Source organism: Dipodomys merriami, unplaced genomic scaffold (genome assembly GCF_024711535.1).
Source record: "Dipodomys merriami isolate MVZ:Mamm:240054 unplaced genomic scaffold, mDipMer1.0.p SCAF_9, whole genome shotgun sequence".
Classification (NCBI taxonomy): domain Eukaryota; kingdom Metazoa; phylum Chordata; class Mammalia; order Rodentia; family Heteromyidae; genus Dipodomys; species Dipodomys merriami.
Genome location: NW_027206512.1, coordinates 34,208,645 through 34,229,897, shown reverse-complemented (window position 1 = coordinate 34,229,897; position 21,253 = coordinate 34,208,645). Strand labels below are relative to the sequence as shown.

Below are 21,253 nucleotides of genomic sequence, written 5' to 3'. Positions count from 1 at the left end.
CTGTAAATGAGCCCTCTGAGTATAATTCAAATTACAAACCATAAAATCAAGGAAAGGCTAACCAGTGTAGTGGTGGTAGTTGGAGTGGGGGTACAGGTAGGAGGATTTCAAGTTTGAGGCCAACCCGGGCAAAGTTAGCAATATCCAATCTTAAAACTTAAGTAAAAACAAAAGGCCTGGGGGCATAGTTCAATTAGTAGCCACTTGCCTATCATGAGGCCCTGGGTTCAATCCCTAAGGGTTAGAGGAAGCTAACCACCTGATTCATGGCATAAATATATAAAATAAATGTTCATTATATTTGGGACTTAGTCCTTTGGCTTTTGTCTTATTTCTGAGACTGGGTCTCATGCTACCTTTGGCCCATACTAGCCTTTAACTCAAATCCTTCTATGTCCATGTTCTGATTAGTAATGCACCACACACTGCCTAGTCCTCTTTTATAGAATCTTCAAATAGGTCAAAAACAGTCTATACTCCATAAAAATCTAATTAGGTTGCAAAGATAAAGCTCTCTAACCTTTTAAGGGTGTCTGTTCAGAATCTGCTAGCTACTAAACTGGTGTTTTCAGGACCAAAGAGCATCTGGTGACTCTAGGAATGTAGCATGAGCACATCCACACACAGTTTACTGCTAAGGAGACAGCTTGCTCCTTCTGACAGAAAGCAGAGCTACAGAATAAAGCTGCAAATAGCCAGAACAACAAAAAGTAATCCTGGATGAACCCATCTAATTAAGAATGGGCTGCAGGACTGTTTAATAACGGATGCCCACATTTGTTTTTGTATTAAACATAACTTTTAGGTATGCAGAAATGATAGAAATCAGTCTTTAAAATTCCATGTGTTAAAAAAATGTAGTGTGTAAAAAACAAATTACTTCATTGAAGAGGGAAAATACGGGGCTGGAAAATCTCACTAAGAGGTGAAAAACTGCTTGCCATGTAAAAGGCCCTGGGTTTGATCCCAAGAACTCCAAAGGAAAGAAAAAAGAAAAAGAAAAAAGAGACAAAGACCTATTCTTTTAAAACTACCCATTAAGTAAATGACAGTGGAACCTCTGGCAACAAATCACCACTTACTAAGGTAAGTGTAAATAACTAACTCCATTGATAATTAAGCTATGACCACCTATCTAGACTTCCAGTTTTGATATTCCTCTGTTCAAGGTCCTATTAGTGTGGGGTTGAGTGGTAGAGGGCAAGCCAAGAAAGCGAGCAAGCTAAGCATGAAGCACTGAGTCTAAACCCTAGTACCATTAAGAATAACAATGATGATAATAATAATACACTATCGCTTGGGACTGGGAATACAATACAGTGGTAGAGTGTGATTAGCATAGGTTCAAGGCCCCTGTTCAATCCCCAACACTCCCCCCCAAATTAATTCTTAATCTTTCTCTGTTTCTTTTTTTTGGGGGGGGGGTAGAGGGCCCGGTTGTGAGGCATGAACTTTGGGCCTGGGAGCTGTCTCTCAGCTCTTCAGCTCAAGGCTAGCGCTCTACCACTTGAGCCACAGCGCCACTTCTGGCTTTTTTTTTTCTGCTTATGTGGTGCTGAGGAATCGAACCCATGGCCTCATGCATGCAAGGTAAGCGCTCTACCACTGAGCCACCTTCCCAGCCCTGTCTCTTTCTTACCTCTTTACCTTCCAGATACATGGGAAGTTCTCTCAAAGGCTGTGAACTTTGTTCATTTAAAAATCTGAATTATGCTAGATGTAGATAGCTCATATCTATAATACTGAATATCCAAGAGACTGTGATCAAGAGGACTGTGGTTCAAAGCCAGCATGGACAGTCAAATCCAAGAGATTTATCTTTACTTTACCAGGAAAAAGCTGGAAATGGAGGTGAAGTGTAAGTGGTAGAGTGCCAGTTTACAGTGAAAAAGCCAAGCAAGAGTACCAGACCCTGGGCTCAAGCCCAGCTATCTGCATAAATTAATTAAATTTCAGAAAGGAAAACTGAATTAGAAAGGAATTGGGGGTGGGCAGAGCAGTGGTGATGGGAAGGGATGGGAAGGGGAAACAAAGGAGGAGGCAACAATGCTTGATAAGAAATGTACTCATGGGTTGGGAAGGTATAAGCAGCAGCCCCAGCTTGGTAGGACTTAATGACTCTTGCCACTGTCTGAAAATTAAGCTAAATAAGGTTAACTTTCAACACTAGTCTTCTAACAAAGACTATAGAATCAGCTTAATACAATTTACTCTATTGTCACATACTCTCTTATCTGTTTTGTGTTTTTTTTGTGTGTGCCTGTCCCTGTCCCTGGGCTTTTGTGCTCCATAGCGCTCTACTACTACAGCCACATCTCCACTTCCAGCATTTTGGTATTTAATATAAGAGTCTGCTGGACATTCTTGCCTTGTCTGGCTTTGAATTGTGATCCTGACATCTAAGCTTCCTATATAGCTAGGATCATGGGCCATAAACCACTGGTACCCAGCCCTCCCTTATCTTTAATGCCTTTATCATATGCTAATCTCGTAATTCTCCTATGATAAAAGCAACAGCAGGAAGCACATAAATAAGGCCTCCTAATGTTTAAAGGGAAGAAGACTAGGTAATGAACTCTTAGTATTTTTGACTAAAATGTAAATCTAGTTTTAAAAAATAAAGCCAGTCCATATATTTCCTTCAGATCACTAGTTCCATTTCTACTCATCCTAGTGGAATACTCAAAATAACTTCTAAAAATGTTATAGAGCAATGTTTATAACAACCACATATTCTCTTGGATTATATATCTAATCTTTTCAATAAATGGTTTTCAAATGAGAAATATGGTTAACCCACAATTCTCCAAGAATAGGAATGTCCAAAATGTGAAACTAAAAAGAGCAAAAAGTTTGGTGAAAGAATGCTGCAGCTCTGCTGCTAAATATGTCTAGTTCCTTTAGTGTTTTGGAAGTTGTTACAACATTGCCTATGTTAACATGTAAGAGACAATCAAACCTAGGTTTGCATTTCTTAGCTCAACAGAATCCTCTATACCAATTTCCAGTTATGTCAAGTAACTAGAGATAGAGCTCATGGAAGCAAAGGTGTATTTTTTTTTTTTTACCTAGAAGGGGTCTCTCAGTCTTCCAGCAATCTGGTAAAGCATGACAAACAAACCTTACTTCCGTTTTAAGTAAGTGTGGATTTGTGGTATCTTATGACCTCTTAAAACTCCTAATTTAGGATCCAAATGTTAACCAATGAATCTGTTCCCAGTTTGTTTTCGGTTAACTTTTTTTTTTGGGGGGGTCCGGTCGTGGGGCGTGAACTCTGGGCCTGGGCGCTGTCCCTCAGCTCTTCAGCTCAAGGCTAGTGCTCTACCACTTGAACCACAGCGCCACAACCGGGCTTTTTTCTTTTTGCTTATGTGGTGCTGAGGAATCGAACCCAGGGCCTCATGCATGCAAGGCAAGTGCTCTACCACTGAGCCACCTTCCCAGCCCCTCGGTTAAGTTATAAGGATTCTACTATCGTGGCTCCTTTTGAACTTCAACTAGTCCTGTTTTCCAGGATCTAAATTCTAGGATCCCTCAATCCCATCGCTGTATCTATTTTCAAACTACATGCTCAACAGTTTTGTCCTTGCAAACAAAATATTGTGCTGGTTAGATGCCCGGTATAGAAACCTAAAGGCGCATTAGGACCTGCACACCCTACAGGCTTGGGGAGATTAGAACCAGCTCCTTCCCCATCTACCTAGTGCAATAGAACCCGAACCTAACAAACCGGCTAGGTCAGGAGAATTGAAGGGAAGGCGGAGAGACCTTAAAGGGCAATAAAGACTGAGGGTAGGGGGGAGGGGAGGGGAGGGGGAGGGAGGGTGGGACAGGCTAAAGCCCGAGGAGGCAAGGAGCCTCACCACCTTCTGTGCAACCAGGTCTGCACCAAAGGCAGATACCAGCCAGGTAAAAAGGTAAGTCCTCCTGGTCATGGGGGCCTCACGGTATCACTCGCCGTGGAGGTGGGAAGTGGCCGGTGGAGGTGGAGAAAGCGCCTGTCCCACTACCCGCACCCACTACCCCTCATCCTCCTGTTGCTCACCGGTGCTGCAGCCCCACGAGTCCCAGAGCGATCACATGCGGTACATCCAGCTGCGTGGGCCACTCTCCAGAAGCGATGCACCCGAACACCCCACATTCCTCTCCAATCCCCAACTCTTCCAGCTCCATGGCGCCGCCGAAAGCACGTGGAGGGACCCGCCGCCGCAATCGAGGTCAGAGCACCAACCAGCCGCGGGCTCGGCCCAGAGCGCCTCACAGGCTCGCGCGCCAGGAAGGCTTCCTCCTCAAGAGGGTCGACCCTTGCTACTGCGGCGGCGCGCGCTTTCCCCAAACCCCCCTCGACCCGCCTCCCACCTCCAGCCAATGAGAGATGCCCTTGCGAGGCCGCGCCCCCCCAGTGGGAGGAGTCTCGCGCGCCACGGGGGTGGAGCTAGCCTCCCCCGCCCCAAAGACGCACCGAAATATTTCTGCACGTGGAAAACTCCGTTATTTCCCTGTGCCCCAAACCCGGGTGCTGAGGGTAACGGGCTTTAGGCCATTTGTCTTTGAGTGACTGTGTGAGGTTTACACGTTCCTCCCTACGTGCTTTCCCCCGGCCTTCGGGACTTGGTATGTTCCAACCTGTGAGCGGGGGAGGGGGGGGCCCGAGTCGGCAAGCTCGGCGGAGCGGGGAGGGGCTCTGGTGCGCGCCACTTCGGGCCTCGGCAGCTCGCGCGCCTGCGTGGCGGGAACTCCCCTGGGAAGCCCTCCCTCTCCGCGGTGGCGTCACCGGAGACCCTCCGCGTGCGGCCCCGGTGGCGGAGCGCGTGTGGAGCCGCGCGAGTCTGCGGAGCCAGGCCCGGGGCGTGTCTGTAGCCAGCGCTTCCCTTCGGCGTTCTTCAGCCTCTCTGACTGTAAAACCGCTCTTTTCCAGATCCCCGCGACTCTGCCCAGAGACTCCAGCCCGCTCAGGACAATGGCGGCCGCCGAGGGTGAGTAACTGGCCCTTTGCGGGGCTCCCTGCCCCCCCCTCCCCTGGGATGTGAGCTTTGTGGACCCCACAGTCCCACTGCACAGCCCCCCCCGGACCGTGCTCGGCCTCCCTTGGGCAGAGCCTCCAGGCATCGCGGCGGGCGCGCTCGGGACCCGGTGAGCCGGGAGGACGGTGCTCACCCAACACCCGGGGTCCTGGAAACGCTGGGATTGGAGCCAGAGCACCGACCGAGCGAGCGGGTGCACGGAACTCTTGAGAAATTGCCAGAAACTGGACAGATGCCTGGAAACTTTTGTGTTAGGTGTTGCATAACAATCACACGAAGAACACCTAGAGTTTACTTTGCAAACCAAATGCTTGCTTTTCCTGTTCGGTTGAGTCTTCTCTACCCTAAGGTTAATTATTTAGTCTTAGGAAAACCTGCCCAGGTTCCCATCGATTTTGTTTTTCCTAAAGCATCCTGAAACGTGATGACTTTGAAGAGCTCCAAAAATCGTCAGCAAAAAGTTTACTTGGTTAACTTTTTGACAGATTTACGTACTTAGATGTTTACTTGATTCCTGAGTGGTCAGATTTTCTGGGAAGATCCTCATGCCATTATGTTCATTTGACCCGCACATGGGGGTTTCTAACTTTGTAATAGATTAAATTGTTTGTGTTGGCTGATCAGAACATTTTTTTCCATACAGGGAAGAAGAAAAAAAAACTGAATTTAGATCAAACTGTTGCAGATCCAACAAAAAAAGATGGCAGTAGGCCAAAAATTTTTACTTTTATAGTTTCTAAAATATTCAAAATGTCATTGATTAAAAATATTCAATAGTATACATAGAACTATAACTTCCAGTCATAAGTTTCTTTACCTTAAATCCAATCTACTGGTCTCCATCTTGTCTTCAGCTTTGCTTTAAGTAAAAACAAAGGGAACCAAAACCTTGATGGAACAAATTTACTTATATCCAAGATGCTGACATTTTAACATGCAAAAAAATTTCAACCTATAAGAAATTTGGGGGAATATTATGCATTCTTTTTTAGCCACATGGAATGCAAAGTGTATTCATAGTCCATGTGGTTAGTGGTCGCATGATGGATAGCACAATCCTAGAATGTTTTTAACTCTTCTCTAGAAATTTTATACTTTCCAAGATTTAAATTTCAATTCCATGAACCAGTGTCAATCCTTGCCAGAGTCTTGAGAATTCATGTATGAATTCGTAACAGTCCTTTGGAAATTTACAGCATATACTACTTATGATTTTCTATTTTGACTAATAGGATACTGTATCTTACATATTTAAATGCTTTTATTTCTTAATTTGGGCACCACTCTAGTCTAACCTCTTCTTCAGTCTGAAATATTTAGAATGCTGGATTACTGCTGTCATCACCTGCCTCAGTTGCTGCATCAGTGTCCTGAACTCTTCCCCCAGACTCTTGACTCCCGCACCCCCTTCCTACTTCATTCTCCATATAGCAGCCATATTAACCTTTCTAAAAATACACATTTTTTCAAGGCTTAAGAGCCAAATAGTCCTTCAGATGTAACTCAATCCACATGGCTTAAAGGCCTGAGAAGTGAATATTAGAAATATAAGGGAACAGTGTCAGCTATAAAAGTAATTGTCAATGGAGCTGGGAAGGTGGCTCAGTGGTAAGAGTGCTTGCCTTGCATGTATGAGGCCCTAGGTTTGATTCCTCAGCACCACATAAGCAGAAAAAGCTGGAAGTAACACTGTGTCTCAAATGGTAGAACAGTAACCTTGAGCTGAAGAGCTCAGGGATGGCGCCTAGGCCCAGAGTTCAGGCCCCACGACCGACAAAAAAAAAAAAAAAGTAATTGTCAAAAGGCTTGCCAAGGGGACATAAAAGAACAGTTAAGGAACTTGGAGTTCTTGAATGTGAATAGAGAAGAAAAAAGACTGGAGCAGTAAGCTAGGTTTGTACCTTAAAGGGCTTTTAAAACCTTGTTAATAATGAATCTAGACATTAGATTGAGATCAAGCTATTTATCCTCTAAATTAGGTGCCCTAAGTGACACTTATTACAAGAATAGCAACTGATAACCAAGAACCAAGAAAAACTACATTTATTTGTGACTAATTAGGATTGCAATCTGGCAAACACCATCAAAGAGCTTTGAATTGTGTTTTGTATTTTCACAAAATGGCGGCTGTATTTATACCTTAATACAGAAACGGTTAATAATTAGGTTGACCAACTTGTTAGTCTAGTTAGTATGGCCATATGTTGCCTATTAAGAAAGCGAATGTCTTTTCTCTAGTTCAGGGGAAAAGTATGTATGGAATGTCAGGCATCAGTGATGAGTGATTCATGTTATAATCCTACTTACTCAGGAGGCTGAGATCTGAAGATTGAGATTCAAAGCTAGGTGGGACAGAAAGGTCTGTGAGACTTATCTCCAGCTAACCAGTAAAAAGCTGTAGGTACAAGTGTGGCTCAAGCAGCAGAGCCCCATCCTTGAGTGAAAAAGCTAAGGGAGAGCACCTTGACCCTGAATTCAAACCCAGTACCAGCACACACAAAAAATGTTTCAGGAAACTGACCCAGTCCAAAGGAGAGTTTGAGGGTGCAACCCTAGTCACAGATGTGCTTGCGTACTTACATACGTAAAACTCCTCAGTAGTCAATGGCCTCCTGGCTCCATTTTAACTGTCCCGAGCCAAAATTACTCTATTTGATTTTCTTCCTTGACACTAGTTTTTTGGTTACCTTCATTAGTTGGTGATGTAAGCCCTGCCCAACTCTTCTACCTCATTTCCTGCAGTTCTTTTCTATGCCTTAGCTGCTAACCTCCCAAATCCACCCATCCAGTGGCAATGTACATAACGAGAATGCTATTTAAATTCAGAGACAGGTTAATAATACAAGGAACTCAGGGATCCCTATCAGAAGACAGAATTTTGTCTGGAGAGGACCTAGTTTACCATTTACATAATTCGACTTTGTAAAATTAGTAAGGACTGTTAAAGAGATGATTTAAAGATAAATATTTAGTCACTATATTCACTTGATTCATTTAAACAATTTAATGTTCCAGAAATTCCTAAAATCTTATATAACTTTTTTTTTCACAGTGCTCACCATTGGTAAAAAACTTTATGAGGGGAAAACAAAAGAAGTCTATGAATTGGTAAATAACCCAGGAAAAGTCCTCCTGCAATCTAAGGACCAGATTACAGCAGGAAATGCAGCTAGAAAGAATCATTTGGAAGGAAAAGCTGCAATCTCCAATAAAATTACCAGTTGTATTTTTCAGTTGTTACAGGAAGCAGGTAAGCAGTTCCCCATATAAATAATTCCTTCCCTTGTCTGTCTTCCATGCAATTTAAACCTTATTGCCTTGGAACCTTTAGTTCCTTATATTAAAGCTTAGTTCTTTGTTCCCTACTTTCTGATTATATAAATTAATACATGTCCTCTCAATAATCCCAATTGACTGATTTCCTATAGTTTCCTGAAAGCATTATTTCTTAAATCCAAGGAGGGGTGCAGTATATTTTGTTCCATTCAAGATAGATGTACTTCCCTTCTACAAAATAATTAAAATTCTATTCTGCCAGTGCATCTCTGAAGTAGTGGTTTTATCACATTTTAATTTAGTGTGGGAGAAAGTAGGCTAATTGGGACCCTTATCCACATTGTAAAGCCCTCTATCCATTGGAAATGATAGGACCATAGTTTCTAAGTCACAGGATCTAGGGTTTTATTTCAAGGTTTCCTTGGTAGTGGTTCTCCTGGTGAATGAATCTATTTTGAGAGAGAGATAAAGGTAAATTTACATATGCTTTGCAGTACAGATAGATTTGATTATATTTAGCTATATATGTACTTTGTTTTATGTTTGTATTACTAGACATTGAACCCCGGATCGGGCACATTTAGACAAGGGCTCTACCACTTGGGCTATGCTACAACCCTCTCTCCAACCTTTTCATTTTCATTTCATTTTTGAGACAGTTTCACTGCTACCTTTGCCTGGCTGGCCTTAAACTCTTCCCTCCCTCCCTCCCCCCCTCTCCCTCCCCCCCCTCTTTCTCTCTCTCTCTCTCTCTCTCTCTCTCTCTCTCTCTCTCTCTCTCTCTCTCTCTCTCTCTCTCTCTCTCTCTCTCTCTCTCTGTCAGTCATGGGGCCTGAACTCTGGGCTTGGGCACTGTCCCTCAGCTCTTTAGCTCAAGGCCAACGCTTTACCACTTGAGCCACAGGTGCCACTTTGGGCTTTTTCTGCTTATGTGGTGCTGAGGAATTGAACCCATGGCCTCATGCATGCAAGGCAAGCATTCTACCACTGAGCCACCTTCCCAGCCCCTAAACTCCACTCTTGCCTGTACTTCCTGAGTAGCTGGGATTATAGGCACGTACCACAACACTTCTTAAATTTTTTTTTTAAATTTTAAGTAGTTGTACAAAAGGTTTCAATTCAGAAAGCACACTGATATTACATACATATACATATACTTAAGTAGTAATGGATAAATATGGACCAAGTTTTTTTATTTACTTGTTCAGTTAGATCCTAGTATATTTTGGGAGGCTTTAAGACAGATGAATTAGGGTGATTGAGGTAACTATGTCCAGGATTTTTCCTGTTTTAATCCTAAATGTATGGTGCCCACAGGCAACTGGGAACTCTTCATAAATTATTCAAAGTATCTTTAAACTATATTTTGTTGCTAGATGTAGTGATACATGCCTGAAATCCTAACTACTTGGAGGTAGAAGTAAGATTGTCTTCCAAGGCCTGCCCCAGAAAAAGTTTAAGACCCAGTCTGAACAACTAATTAAAAGTAAAAGGGATATGTGTATGACTTTGTGGCCAGTAATGCCAGCCAAAAGTATATTATTTTTTTTCCATAAGTAACATAGCTAAAAATTAGTTCATAGAGTGTGTAAAGGTAGTCTCTACATTTTACATGTATGTTTTAGTTCATTTTCTGTTATATCAAAATACTTGGAATTAGATAATTTCTAAAAAGCCTTTTTTTTCCCAGTTCTGGAACTTAAACTCAGGGCCTGAGTACTGTCGCTGAGCTTTTGTGTTCAAGGCTAGTGTTCTACTACACCTGAGTCACATTTCCATTTCCAAGAACTCATTTTTATTCAGCTCATTTTAGTGTTGGAAGGATGGTCACAGGAATATCTGAGCTGATTAACATAGATGATGAAATGTGCTACACTTTACACAAGTAAAATTCACGTTTTTTTAATAACATGTAGGAACGCTTTCTCACAAATTAAATGGAGTTTAATGATTGGCAGTCAACTGAAAGGCATCGTATTATTTAAACTAAGGTTTTTTTCTGTATAGAGAATATTATAATTTGAATATAAACTGATTTTCTTATAAATGGGGGAAGTTCTATCAATAAAAGTAACTTGCTTATATTTAAGAACTAGAATTAGATGCTTAGTTTGTCAAGCTTAGTAGACAATTGAGGAAATATGGCTAATAACAGATTTAAGAAAGAATGCAGTTTTGTCTGTTCCAGGTTAAGAATGATTTAATTACCTGACTACTCATGTGCCTGGTCTTTTCATTAAAAGTTAAAATGATCTTAGTACTCTCACCTTCAATCTTAGCTACTCAGGAGGCTGAAATCTGGGAATCAATATTCAAAACCAACCAGGGCAAGAAAATCCATGAGATTCACATCTCCAATTAGCCACAAGAAGCCACAAATGGAGTTGTGGCTCAAGTTGTAGAGCTCTAGCCTTTAGCAAAAAAGATCAGGGACAATACCTGAATTCAAACCCCAGCACCAGCATCCCCCCGCCCCCCCAAAAAAGTGAAAGTGAAGATTTGAATTCCTTCTTTGCATTCTCTTATAAGATTGTTGTTTTTGCAGCATACCATAATTTACTGTCTTCTCTACTTCTGTTGAATCATTCTAGTCTGATGCAAAAAGAATACCAGTAAGACAGCACATAGACATGTACATTGCACTTTGGGTCCAGGTTCTACTACTGATTGGCATTATGAAATGACTTAAGCTTCTATGAGCCTCTGTAAAAGGAGACTAATAACCTACCTCAAAAAATGTATATACAGTCTGGTGCTGGTGGCTCATGCCTGTAATCCTGAGATCTGAGGTTCAAGGTTCAAAGCCAGCCTGGGCAAGAAAGTCCATGTGACTCTTATCGCCAATAAACCACTCAGAAAACTGGAAGTGGTGCAGTGGCTAAAGTTATAGAGCTGTCGCCTTGAGCTGAAGAGCTGAAGGACAACTCCCAGGCCCAGAGTTCAAATCCCACAACCAACAACAACAAAAAATTATACAAATATATGTAGAAAACAGTACAGTGACTTGTTATAAGTAAAAGTTGTTTATGATCATCAAAGATTCCCCAATTCCTTTCTGATATAAAAAGGCTGGTTTTAAGTTTGAGAATTAGGTTGGGATTTAAGATAACTAACATCACAGGCTGAAAATAGGTATCTTACATCAAACCCATACAGATTTACAGGAGGTGTTTTAATTCCTGTTAATGCTGCAGCATTCCTTTGTACTGTGATGTTGATAGAATATCTCCAGGAGAGGCAGCATAGTCCGTGAAGGCTGTGTGGACTACCCACTGAGCTTTGCCTAGTACTAGCTGACATTACTACAGTGTCTCTCATTTGTTCTGTTAATGACATTAATTGAATGCTAGTAGTTAAAAAATATTTATAATACTTAAAATAATAGACTCATGAAGTGGGTTTCTTTGGTGTGTGAAGTGTGTATGTGCCTACATATGGCAGTTCTAGGGCCTTGTGTTTTCACTTGGCTTTCTCATTCAAGTCTGATGTTCTACCATTTGAACCATACTTCCATTTTATTTGCTGGTTAATTGGAGGTAAGTGTCTCATGGACTTTCCTGCTCAGGTTGGCTATGAGCCTTGTCTTCAGTTCTTACCCTCCTGAATATCAAGGATTACAGGCATGAGTTACCAGTTTCTAGATAGGAAATGAGTCCTTGAACTTGCTGAAATTGTGACAAATATACATAAAGTTAAACCATTTACCCGTTTATATCACCAATGTGGCATTCGTGTTAAGAGTATTGTACATTCATCCCATTTCCAAAACTTTTTCTGAAGCATAGTTTTCATTCTTCATCTCAGCACTTTGTAACCTTTCTTTTATGTGTACCTATGAATTTGCCAGTTGATTGGTATCAATGGAATCATAAGCATCTTTTTTTATGATGTATTTCATTTTAATAATTTTCAAGGTTCATTTATAATGTGACAGATTTTTAGGTTTGGAAGTATTACAATTTAGCATGCTTGCAGAGGGGCCGCGGGGCCCTAGTTCTTTTTTTTTTTTTTTTTTTTTTGGTTGGTTGGTTGGTTGGTTTTTTGTGCCTGATCTGGGGCTTGAACTCAAGGCCTAGGTGCTTTCCCTGAACTTTGTTACTCAAAGCTAGCGCTCTACCACTTGAGCCAAAGTTGTGCTTTGACTTTCTTGGTGATTAATTGAGAGAGTCTCAAAACTTTCTTGCTCTAGATGGCTTTGAACCACAATCCTCAGATCTCAACCTCCTGAATAGTTTGGATTATAGGCTTGAATCACCTAGCTTCTTTTTCTTTTTTAAGGTCAGAGACCAGGACTTAAACTCTGTATTTGATGCTTTCGCTCATTGGCTGGCACTCTACCAACTGAGCCACACCTCCAACCCTTCCCATTTGCTTTTTGGATTTTTTTTTCACAAAATCAAATACAAGGAAACAGATTACAACAAATTAAACACAGCTGATGATAAAGCATGATTGACAGTTTCCGTACATCAGTTGAACTTTGTATTGTGCACATAGCGACTTAGAATTTTGGTTTTTGAAATTTCTTCTATTTGCCTGTGCTTGGTGAAAATTGTATGGATTAACCAAGTGACTATAGTCAGAGCTTATAGCTGATTCTGATTGTGATTGTGATAATCAGTGTGTGGGGTCCTCATCAATTATAGAATATAAGAAGTCTGTGACTAAGTTAACATTTAGAAGCAATTTAGTGCCACTTGAATGTGTCTTGTCTAAAATTAGATATTCAGTAATAAAAGAGATACTCAATATGTATTGTTGAATTGATGAATGAATGATTGATACTCTGGAGGCCAGGTATATTCTTTACTGAAAGTGGTGGCACATGCCTTTAGCTTAGGAACTTTTTGTAATATTTTGTAAAAGGAAATTCTAGTAGATAATTTACCTTTCATCATCAATGTGTAGGTATTAAAACTGCTTTCGCTGGAAAACATGGGGAGACAGCGTTTGTTGCACCTCAGTGTGCAATGATTCCAATTGAGTGGGTGTGCAGGAGAATAGCAACTGGCTCCTTTCTCAAAAGAAATCCTGGTGTCAAGGAAGGATATAAGTTTAACCCCCCAAAAGTGGAGATGTTTTTCAAGGTAATAATTTTATCTGACTATTATATAATAAGTACCATACTGTATTACAAGCATAAAAGATTTAAATATTGAAGCCTTGATATCGTAGATGACCTAAAATTTATGTAAGGTACACTTCCCTTTGTAGTGATGTGTCTATCAGATTTTTGAAAGAAAATACCTTGAAAATGGGCTTATCTATGGGTTAGGTTAATTACCAAAATAACACATTTAACAGTAGGAAGAATATTAAATTTAAATAGAGAAGTACCATTTAGAAAGATGCCCAGTGCTAAAATTTAAAGAAATTTACAGCTGGTCATGGGGACAATGGTCCTTAATCCCAGAAGTCACATAATCATAGCAACTGGGAGGTGGAGGCAGAAAGATCACAAATTCAAGGCTAGCCCAGGTTACACTTTCCTGCCCAAGCTGGCTTTGCACCTTGATCCTCAGGTCTTAGCCTCCTGAGTAGCTAAGATTATAGGTATGAGCTACCTATATCCAACCTAACTCCTTTTATTTTCTTTTGTCTGCTAAGCATGTTTTCTATTGGGAAAGCTATGTCAGTATTTTTAAATAGTAAGTTTCATAAATTGTTCAGATCATCTAAAGAAGAATTGGGGCCGGGCACTGGTGGCTCACACCTGTAATCCTAGCTACTCAGAAGGCTGAGATCAGAGGATCACGGTTCAAAGCCAGCCCAGGCAGGAAAGTCCATGAGACTCTTATCTCCAATAAACCACTAGAAAACCAGAAGTGGTGCTGTGGCTTAAGCGGTAGAGTGCTTGCCTTGAGCTGAAGAGCACAGGGACAGCGCCCAAGCCCAAAGTTCAGGCCCCGTGACTGACAAAAAAAAAAAAAATTGGGACACTGCTTAAGATTAGTAAGTAGTCCTGTATAAATTCTTATATTTTCTGAGTCTTAGAGTTGATAAAAACTGAGTTTGGGGAAGATTTGATTGGCTGAAATGTGTTTCATAGAGAGAAAACAAATTTCAGGTATATTTGACCTAGTGTAAGTCACCCAAATACTTTGAATTTTAAAGGAACTATGAAAAATAGACAAATATTTTTTTAATTAAGTGGTATTATAAACAAAAATGTTTTAGAAAAAGTAGATATTTTTGAGGAACATGTGCCCAGGAGAAAAACAAGAGGTTTTGGTTTCTTTTTTGTGAAAAGTTCAGAAGTTTTAGATATAAATAAATGACATGATTTTAAATTAATTGCAATGTTTTATTCTCAGGATGATGCCAACAATGATCCGCAGTGGTCTGAGGAACAGCTAATAGCAGCAAAGTTTTGCTTTGCTGGACTTGATATAGGCCAGACTGAAGTGGATATCATGAGTCATGCTACACAAGCTATTTTTGAAATACTGGAGAAAGCTTGGTTGACCCAAAACTGTACACTGGTTGATATGAAGGTATAGATAAAAGAAGGAGATTTGAAAGTCAAGGTTATAACCAGAAATGTAGTTTAGAAGTATTTGTTTTTAATTTCTCTAGATTGAATTTGGTGTTGATATAACCACCAAAAAGATTGTTCTGGCTGATGTTATTGATAATGACTCCTGGAGACTCTGGCCATCAGGAGATCGGAGCCAGCAGAAAGACAAACAGGTGTGTATTGTTTTGTAAGAGTAGTTGCAAGATCATGATGGCATAAAGGAGAGAGGAAAAGGCACTTCATCCTTCTGATATGAACCTGACTTGTTAATTGCTATTTAAAGCTTAATATCTACTACATCTTGATGAGTATACTATGAATAATACTTTAAACGTGCCAAGCAAATTTCTCATTATCTTCGTAGCCTCTCACAGCAATGATAGGGAGTTTCGTCCTTGTCTGACTGAAAACTAAGGCTCTAAGAGGATAATTGTCTTCCCAATTACAAGAGTAAGAAAGTGACAGGCTGCAACTGTATGCCAAGTCTTTTGGATCTTGCTCTATTTCTGTTCTTTCTAACAAACTGGGGGTGAGATCGTCTGTATAATCAATACATTAGAATTCTCAAGGCAGTATTTATAGTTGGTATTGTAGAATTATTTAACCTTAAATGAAAATAAAACTTCTCTACAGACCATTCTTTAATTCAGAAAATGAATTTGTAGACTGAGATGTATCTTCACTTTTTGCTATATAAAGCTGTCATTATCCCTTATCAAAATTCAGAAAACAGTGTCATATAACAAAAGGTACTTGTTTTCTAACTTTTTTATTCTTTTCTAGTCTTATCGTGACCTCAAACTAGTAACTCCTGAAGGACTTCAGATGGTAAAGAAAAATTTTGAATGGGTTGCAGAGAGAGTAGAGGTAATCCTTCTACAGTAAATCTGTAGAGCATCATTCATTTCTTTTTTAAGAAAATTTCATTTCAAAATGGATATCCCTGTAATCCCAGCTATTCCAAATAGTTGATTCCAAATAGTTGATCTAGGAGGAGTCTCAAGCTCAAAGCTGCTCTGGGCTACTTAGTGAACAATACTTTGTCTCAGTAAAGAGACACTTTCAGCCAGGTGCCGGTGGCTCATGCCCGTAATCCTAGCTGCTCAGAAGGCTGAGATCTGAGGATCATGGTTCAAAGCCAGCCCAGGCAAGAAAGTCCGTGAAACTCTTATCTCCAATAAACCACCAGAAAACTGGAAGTGGCCTTGTAGCTCAGTGGTAGAGTGCTAGACTTGAGCTGAAGAGCTGAGGGACAGCGCTCAGGCCCAGAGTTCAAGCCCCATGACCGATCAAAAAAAAAAATACTTTCAGAAAATATCCCAGCTATATTCCTCCCAGATCCTGGAAATTTTTTCTCATTTACCTTTCCATTGCTACTCAGAGTTCCAATGGCAGGAGATGGATGAAACTTCATACAGTTGTTTTCTTTTTATATATATACTCAAAGGCCTTGTCTTCCACCTTCTATTCAACTGTTAAAAGTCATTTTAACTTTTATGCTATTATTATTGTTCATGTAATTCCTTTATGAATTCAATGTGATTTGTGGTTACCTGAGGATTACAGTCACCTTTTAGAACATTTCCATGAGAACACTCATTGTGAATTCCAAGCAGCAAACTTAGATTTCTAACATAATCTCATTTGTCTGATCATGCCTTAAAATACTGAGTGGAATGTACTAAAATCCTTGGTGATAGCAGAAAAAAACCTTTTAAAGAAAGTTTTTTATCATTTCTAAGTATTAATTGAAAGATATGAGCATTTAGTTTTTATTAGCAAATATAATTTGTCTAGTGAAGTTTGTGTACATGCTAACACCAGGGGCATGGCTTTAGGTCCTAACGTTCACTTGGCTTCCTTGTTCATGTTTGGTGCTCAACCACTTGAGCCTTCTGCATGGCTTTTTTTTTTTAATAATTTTTTTTTTGAGATTAGGTGATTATGGCTGATGGGCCCCTCTGTTGTATGTTTTCCCATTTCCCTCTGATTCTTTGTCTTCCTCCTATCTCCCATCATGTGCACATATATATGCCATATATCTGGTCAAGAACATGGAGTCATTTAGCAATGATACAACAAAATGAGTGGAAGTCCTTTGTGTCTCGGGTCCTATTTACTTTGTCATATCTCCTTGCATTTTGGCTTTAGCATCCACATATCAGGGAGACCATGTGCCATTTGTCTTTTTTTTTTTTTTTTTTTTTTTGTCGGTCATGGGGCTTGAACTCTGGGCCTGGGTGCTGAGCCAGAGCACCACTTCTGGCTTTTTCTTCTTATGTGGTGCTGAGGAATCAAACCCAGGGCCTCATGCATGCAAGACAAGCACTCTACCACTGAGCCACCTTCCCAGCCCCCCCATTTGTCTCTTTGCTCTTGGCTTACCTCACTCAAAATGATTTGCTATAGTTTGGCATGACTTTTTGCCAAGTAAGGATGGAGTTTCTCAGACTTTATCTCTTGGCTGCTTCAAATTATGATCTTACACTTTTCAGCCTCCTGAATAGTTAGAATTACAAATGTGAGCCACTGGTGCCCAGCTCTGCTTAAAAATTTCACCTGTAAGCCGGGTGCTGGTGGCTCACCCCTGTAATCCTAGCTACTCAGGAGGCTGAGATCTGAAGATCACAGTTCAAAGCCAGCCCGGGCAGGAAAGTCTGTGAGACTCTTATCTCCAATAAATCACTAGGGAAAAAAAAACCCAGAAGTGGTGTTGTGGCTCAATCGGTAGCGTACTCGCCTTGAGCTGAAGAGCTGAGGGATACTTCCCAGGCCCAGAGTTCAAGCCCCATGACTGACCACAAAAAAAAAAAATTTTTTTTTCACCTGTAGCCAGGTGTGGTAGTACATGATTCTAAATGAGAACACTCAGAAGGCTGAAGTAGGAGGATCAAAAGTCTAAGGCCTTCCTGAACTATATACTCAACAACAAAAAAGGTTCCTTACCTATTACATCTTAGTTAAGTAGACCACTTCTTTTTTTATGTAGAAGTTGTATTTTTAAAATACATCCTTTTGTTTTAAATTTAGTTTGTTAAGAAAGTATTTGTCCAGATGTAATTTTGCTGCAAACTTTATTCTAGGATTAAAAAGAACTATTCTTGTGTACTACATCCTATGTTTATTCACTTTTGTTTTTGTGTTCTTTCTCATGGCTATGCTTCTCTTTTCCAGTTACTCCTGAAATCAGACAGTCAGTGCAGAGTTATAGTATTGATGGGTTCAATTTCTGATCTCAGTCATTGTGAGAAAATTAAAAAAGCTTGTGGAAATTTTGGAATTCCATGTGAACTTCGAGTAACATCTGCTCATAAAGGACCAGATGAAACTCTGAGGATTAAGGCAGAGTATGAAGGTAAGCTTCAAGTAACTAGAGCATTTCACATATTTCTAATTTTGCCAAAGCATATGTATTTTAAACTAATGTCAAAATGAATTTTTCCTGTTTCTGAGAATTATTTGATGTGCTATACTTTCATGACACTCACACCAAAAGATCATAAGGTATTTCCAGATCTTAAAAAAGAATAAATTCCAAGTACAAACATAGAAGGAAACGATGAGCTGGAGAACTTTGAGGAGCTCTGGTGTCTTAACCTAATAAACTTCCCCTCCTGTTCACCCTCCAGCATTGTATCTCAGTGCAAACAGTGTCAACTGCACAATATCTGAGGCAGAAGCAGCAGAATCTTTGGTGTCTTTAATGGCCAGTCTTTGCTGGGAGGCAGAAATTGAGGCATAGTTTCAGGTTATAATAACAACAATAAAGTAGTTATGAGATAGCATTAAGTTCAAGTATAGATTAACCACCAAATATTTCTCAACTTGTAAAAATGAGGATTGACTATTTTCTCTAAAGGTAACTGCTATGAGGAGTATATTCAGTTATTTGGGAGGACAGTGGTAGTGTTTCAGACTCCTTCAGTAAACTAATGACAGCTAGAATCTTTTTCTCCAAAACAAATTGAAATTTGAAATGTAAGCCATTCAGGGTGGTGTGTGCGTATAATCCCAGTGCTCTGGAAAATCATGAATTCAGAGCAATCCTCTTCCCAAAAAAATGCAAAATTTTATATTCTAGCTTACAAATAACTTCCTTTAGGAATTAAGGTACAACTCAAGAACTCGCCCTAAGCCTTCAATCATCATGACTCCTTGCACAAGGACCACTCAGTAGAAGATCACTGTTCAGTTGATACAATTTTGAACAGCCTAAGCAATAGAAGAAGGTACTTGGAGCCATTTCCTCTCTAACCCACTGGTATTGCCTTTATTCTATAAATCTCAAAAGCAGTCAAACCTATTCTAGCTAGCTAAAATTACTTGGTAAATAGTAAGTGGCAGAGTGAATCATATATTTTGAATATATGTATAACAGTAGCATTTTAATACTATTTTTCAGAGAAGATTGCTCAAGAAATCAAGGATTTGATATATTAAGGATTTTTTTATTCTTTTTTAGTGTTTAACATGATTTTAACTTCATTGCTCTAGGAGATGGCATTCCTACTGTGTTTGTGGCTGTGGCAGGCAGAAGCAATGGCTTGGGCCCAGTAATGTCTGGAAACACTGCATATCCTGTCATCAGCTGTCCTCCCCTCACACCAGACTGGGGAGCTCAGGATGTGTGGTCATCTCTTCGACTGCCTAGTGGTGAGACACATCAAAAAAATTTTTTTAATTTTTACAAAAATTTCAAACATGAAAAATACATAAACAGAATAATGAAGTCTCACATGTCCATTACTTGACTTTGGTTACCATTTTGCTGCATTTATAGTTCCATTCTTCTAGATTATTTTAAAGCACATTTTAGTACTTCATACTTACATGTACATCTCCAAGAGATATGGGCTATTTTATCTTTTGTTATGGGGCTTGGGCACTGTCCCTAAGCTTTTTTTGCTCAAGGCTAGTGCTCCACTACTTTGAGCCACAGCTCCATTTCCATTTTGCTGTGGTTAATTGGAGATAAGAGTCTCATGGACTTTGCTGCCTGGATTGGCTTCGAACCATGATCCTCAGATCTCAGCCTCCTGAGTAGCTAGGATTACAGACATGAACCACGAATGTCTAGCTCTGTTTTATTTATGTAAGTTACACTCACACTGTGTTGACCTTCATTTGGGGAGGAAGTATTCTAGGGATTAGACCTAGGGCTTCATGTATGCTAGGCAAGCACTCATCACTATATCACATCCCTAGATGCTATATTTTCATTACTTGTCTGATTGATTTCCCTCTTTCTGAACCATTAGGTGTTGGCTGCTCAACCATACTATCTCCAGAAGGTTCAGCTCAGTTTGCTGCTCAGATATTTGGATTAAACAACCATTTGGTATGGGCCAAACTGCGAGCAAGCATATTGAACACGTGGATTTCCTTGAAGCAAGATGACAAGAAAATCAGAGAATGTAATTTATAAGAAAAAAAAAGTTATTCATGAATGAAATGTTTTTTCATTCTTCTGAAAACAATAAATTCCTAGTTTCATAGCCAAAAAGAAGCAAGGTAAAAAGATGACTTTAAACGAATGGAAATAGTTTACTAGCATATAAGAATTTCTAGACACAAGGATTAGTAAAATGGCTATTAGTATTTACTATATAGGTAGCAAAATTATTATAGCATTTTAGAATTAATCCTCCCACTCTACATGGTTATTGTTAGCTAACAGGTAATATACCTGAATCAAATACATTTTGTAAATGGAAATGTCCTTTTCTAAAGATCTGAAGTTATTACCTGCCCTTTTGTGTCTTCATGCAAATTTTGGAGACTGAAATGCTTTCAGTTTCTGGTCTTCAAATTTGAAGGTTGTGCAGTTTTATTTTTCAAGGACCCTTTGCATATTCCAGGAAAGCATGCACAAGGCCTTGGGTTCAATCCCCAGCAACATAGAAAAAAGGAAGCTGAGATTGATGTTGGGAGAAACAAGTGAGGAAACACAGTGAGTGGAAAGGGGAATTTTTTTTTTGTTATCAGTACAGTTTTCCTTGGAAAAAGTAGTCCCTTTGCCATCCTAAATGAGAAACTAAATAAATCTTACTTAACTATGTAACTTGGTATGGTGGGGTGCCTCTGTGTAGATCATAAACTTCTAATTCTGATAAGACATTTTTGGCTGTATCAGCAGTCAGCCTACAGTCATGTTCAGAAACGTCCTCTCAGTTGATAACCATAATTTATTTTTATGCTAATATGTATCTGGTCTTGGACTAGCAAAACTTGCTAGGAATTTTTAATGAGCTCATATGTGTTACTTAAGTCTTGACTTGCATAAGCTAGGCTTTTGTCCAGATTTATTCTGTTAGTGTTTCCTTCATTTTTCTTTGACATATTTATCATGTCCACACACATATATTAGTTGAGTAACCTCATATACTAAGCAAACTGAGTCCCTGACTAGCTCTCCAGTCCCTCTCTTGCTCTGTTG

The 21,253-nt window shown here is 39.9% G+C and overlaps 2 protein-coding genes across 4 annotated transcripts in view; one reads left to right on the top strand and one right to left on the bottom strand.

The window, feature by feature from the left end:
- The window catches only part of Paics (phosphoribosylaminoimidazole carboxylase and phosphoribosylaminoimidazolesuccinocarboxamide synthase), a 38,158-nt gene extending 17,280 nt beyond the window's left edge, over positions 1-20,878 (top strand). The window contains exons 1-10 of one of the 2 annotated variants that reach the window (XM_070013110.1): positions 4,463-4,614; positions 4,919-4,976; positions 8,077-8,274; positions 13,209-13,387; positions 14,615-14,794; positions 14,877-14,990; positions 15,601-15,684; positions 17,992-18,172; positions 19,312-19,470; positions 20,076-20,878. In XM_070013110.1, the coding sequence (XP_069869211.1) occupies positions 4,961-4,976; positions 8,077-8,274; positions 13,209-13,387; positions 14,615-14,794; positions 14,877-14,990; positions 15,601-15,684; positions 17,992-18,172; positions 19,312-19,470; positions 20,076-20,242 (1,278 nt within the window). In that variant the 5' untranslated portion in view covers positions 4,463-4,614; positions 4,919-4,960 and the 3' untranslated portion in view covers positions 20,243-20,878. Of the gene's footprint in view, positions 1-4,462; positions 4,615-4,918; positions 4,977-8,076; positions 8,275-13,208; positions 13,388-14,614; positions 14,795-14,876; positions 14,991-15,600; positions 15,685-17,991; positions 18,173-19,311; positions 19,471-20,075 lie in introns of those variants that run through there. The other variant, XM_070013109.1, reaches the window with a different exon arrangement.
- The window catches only part of Ppat (phosphoribosyl pyrophosphate amidotransferase), a 61,185-nt gene that overhangs the window by 35,930 nt on the left and 4,002 nt on the right, over positions 1-21,253 (bottom strand). The window contains exon 1 of one of the 2 annotated variants that reach the window (XM_070013112.1): positions 4,046-4,302. The exons of the other annotated variant lie outside the window; for it this stretch is intronic. Within the exon in view, the coding sequence (XP_069869213.1) occupies positions 4,046-4,173 (128 nt within the window). The 5' untranslated portion in view covers positions 4,174-4,302. Of the gene's footprint in view, positions 1-4,045; positions 4,303-21,253 lie in introns of those variants that run through there. 2 annotated transcript variants of the gene reach the window in all.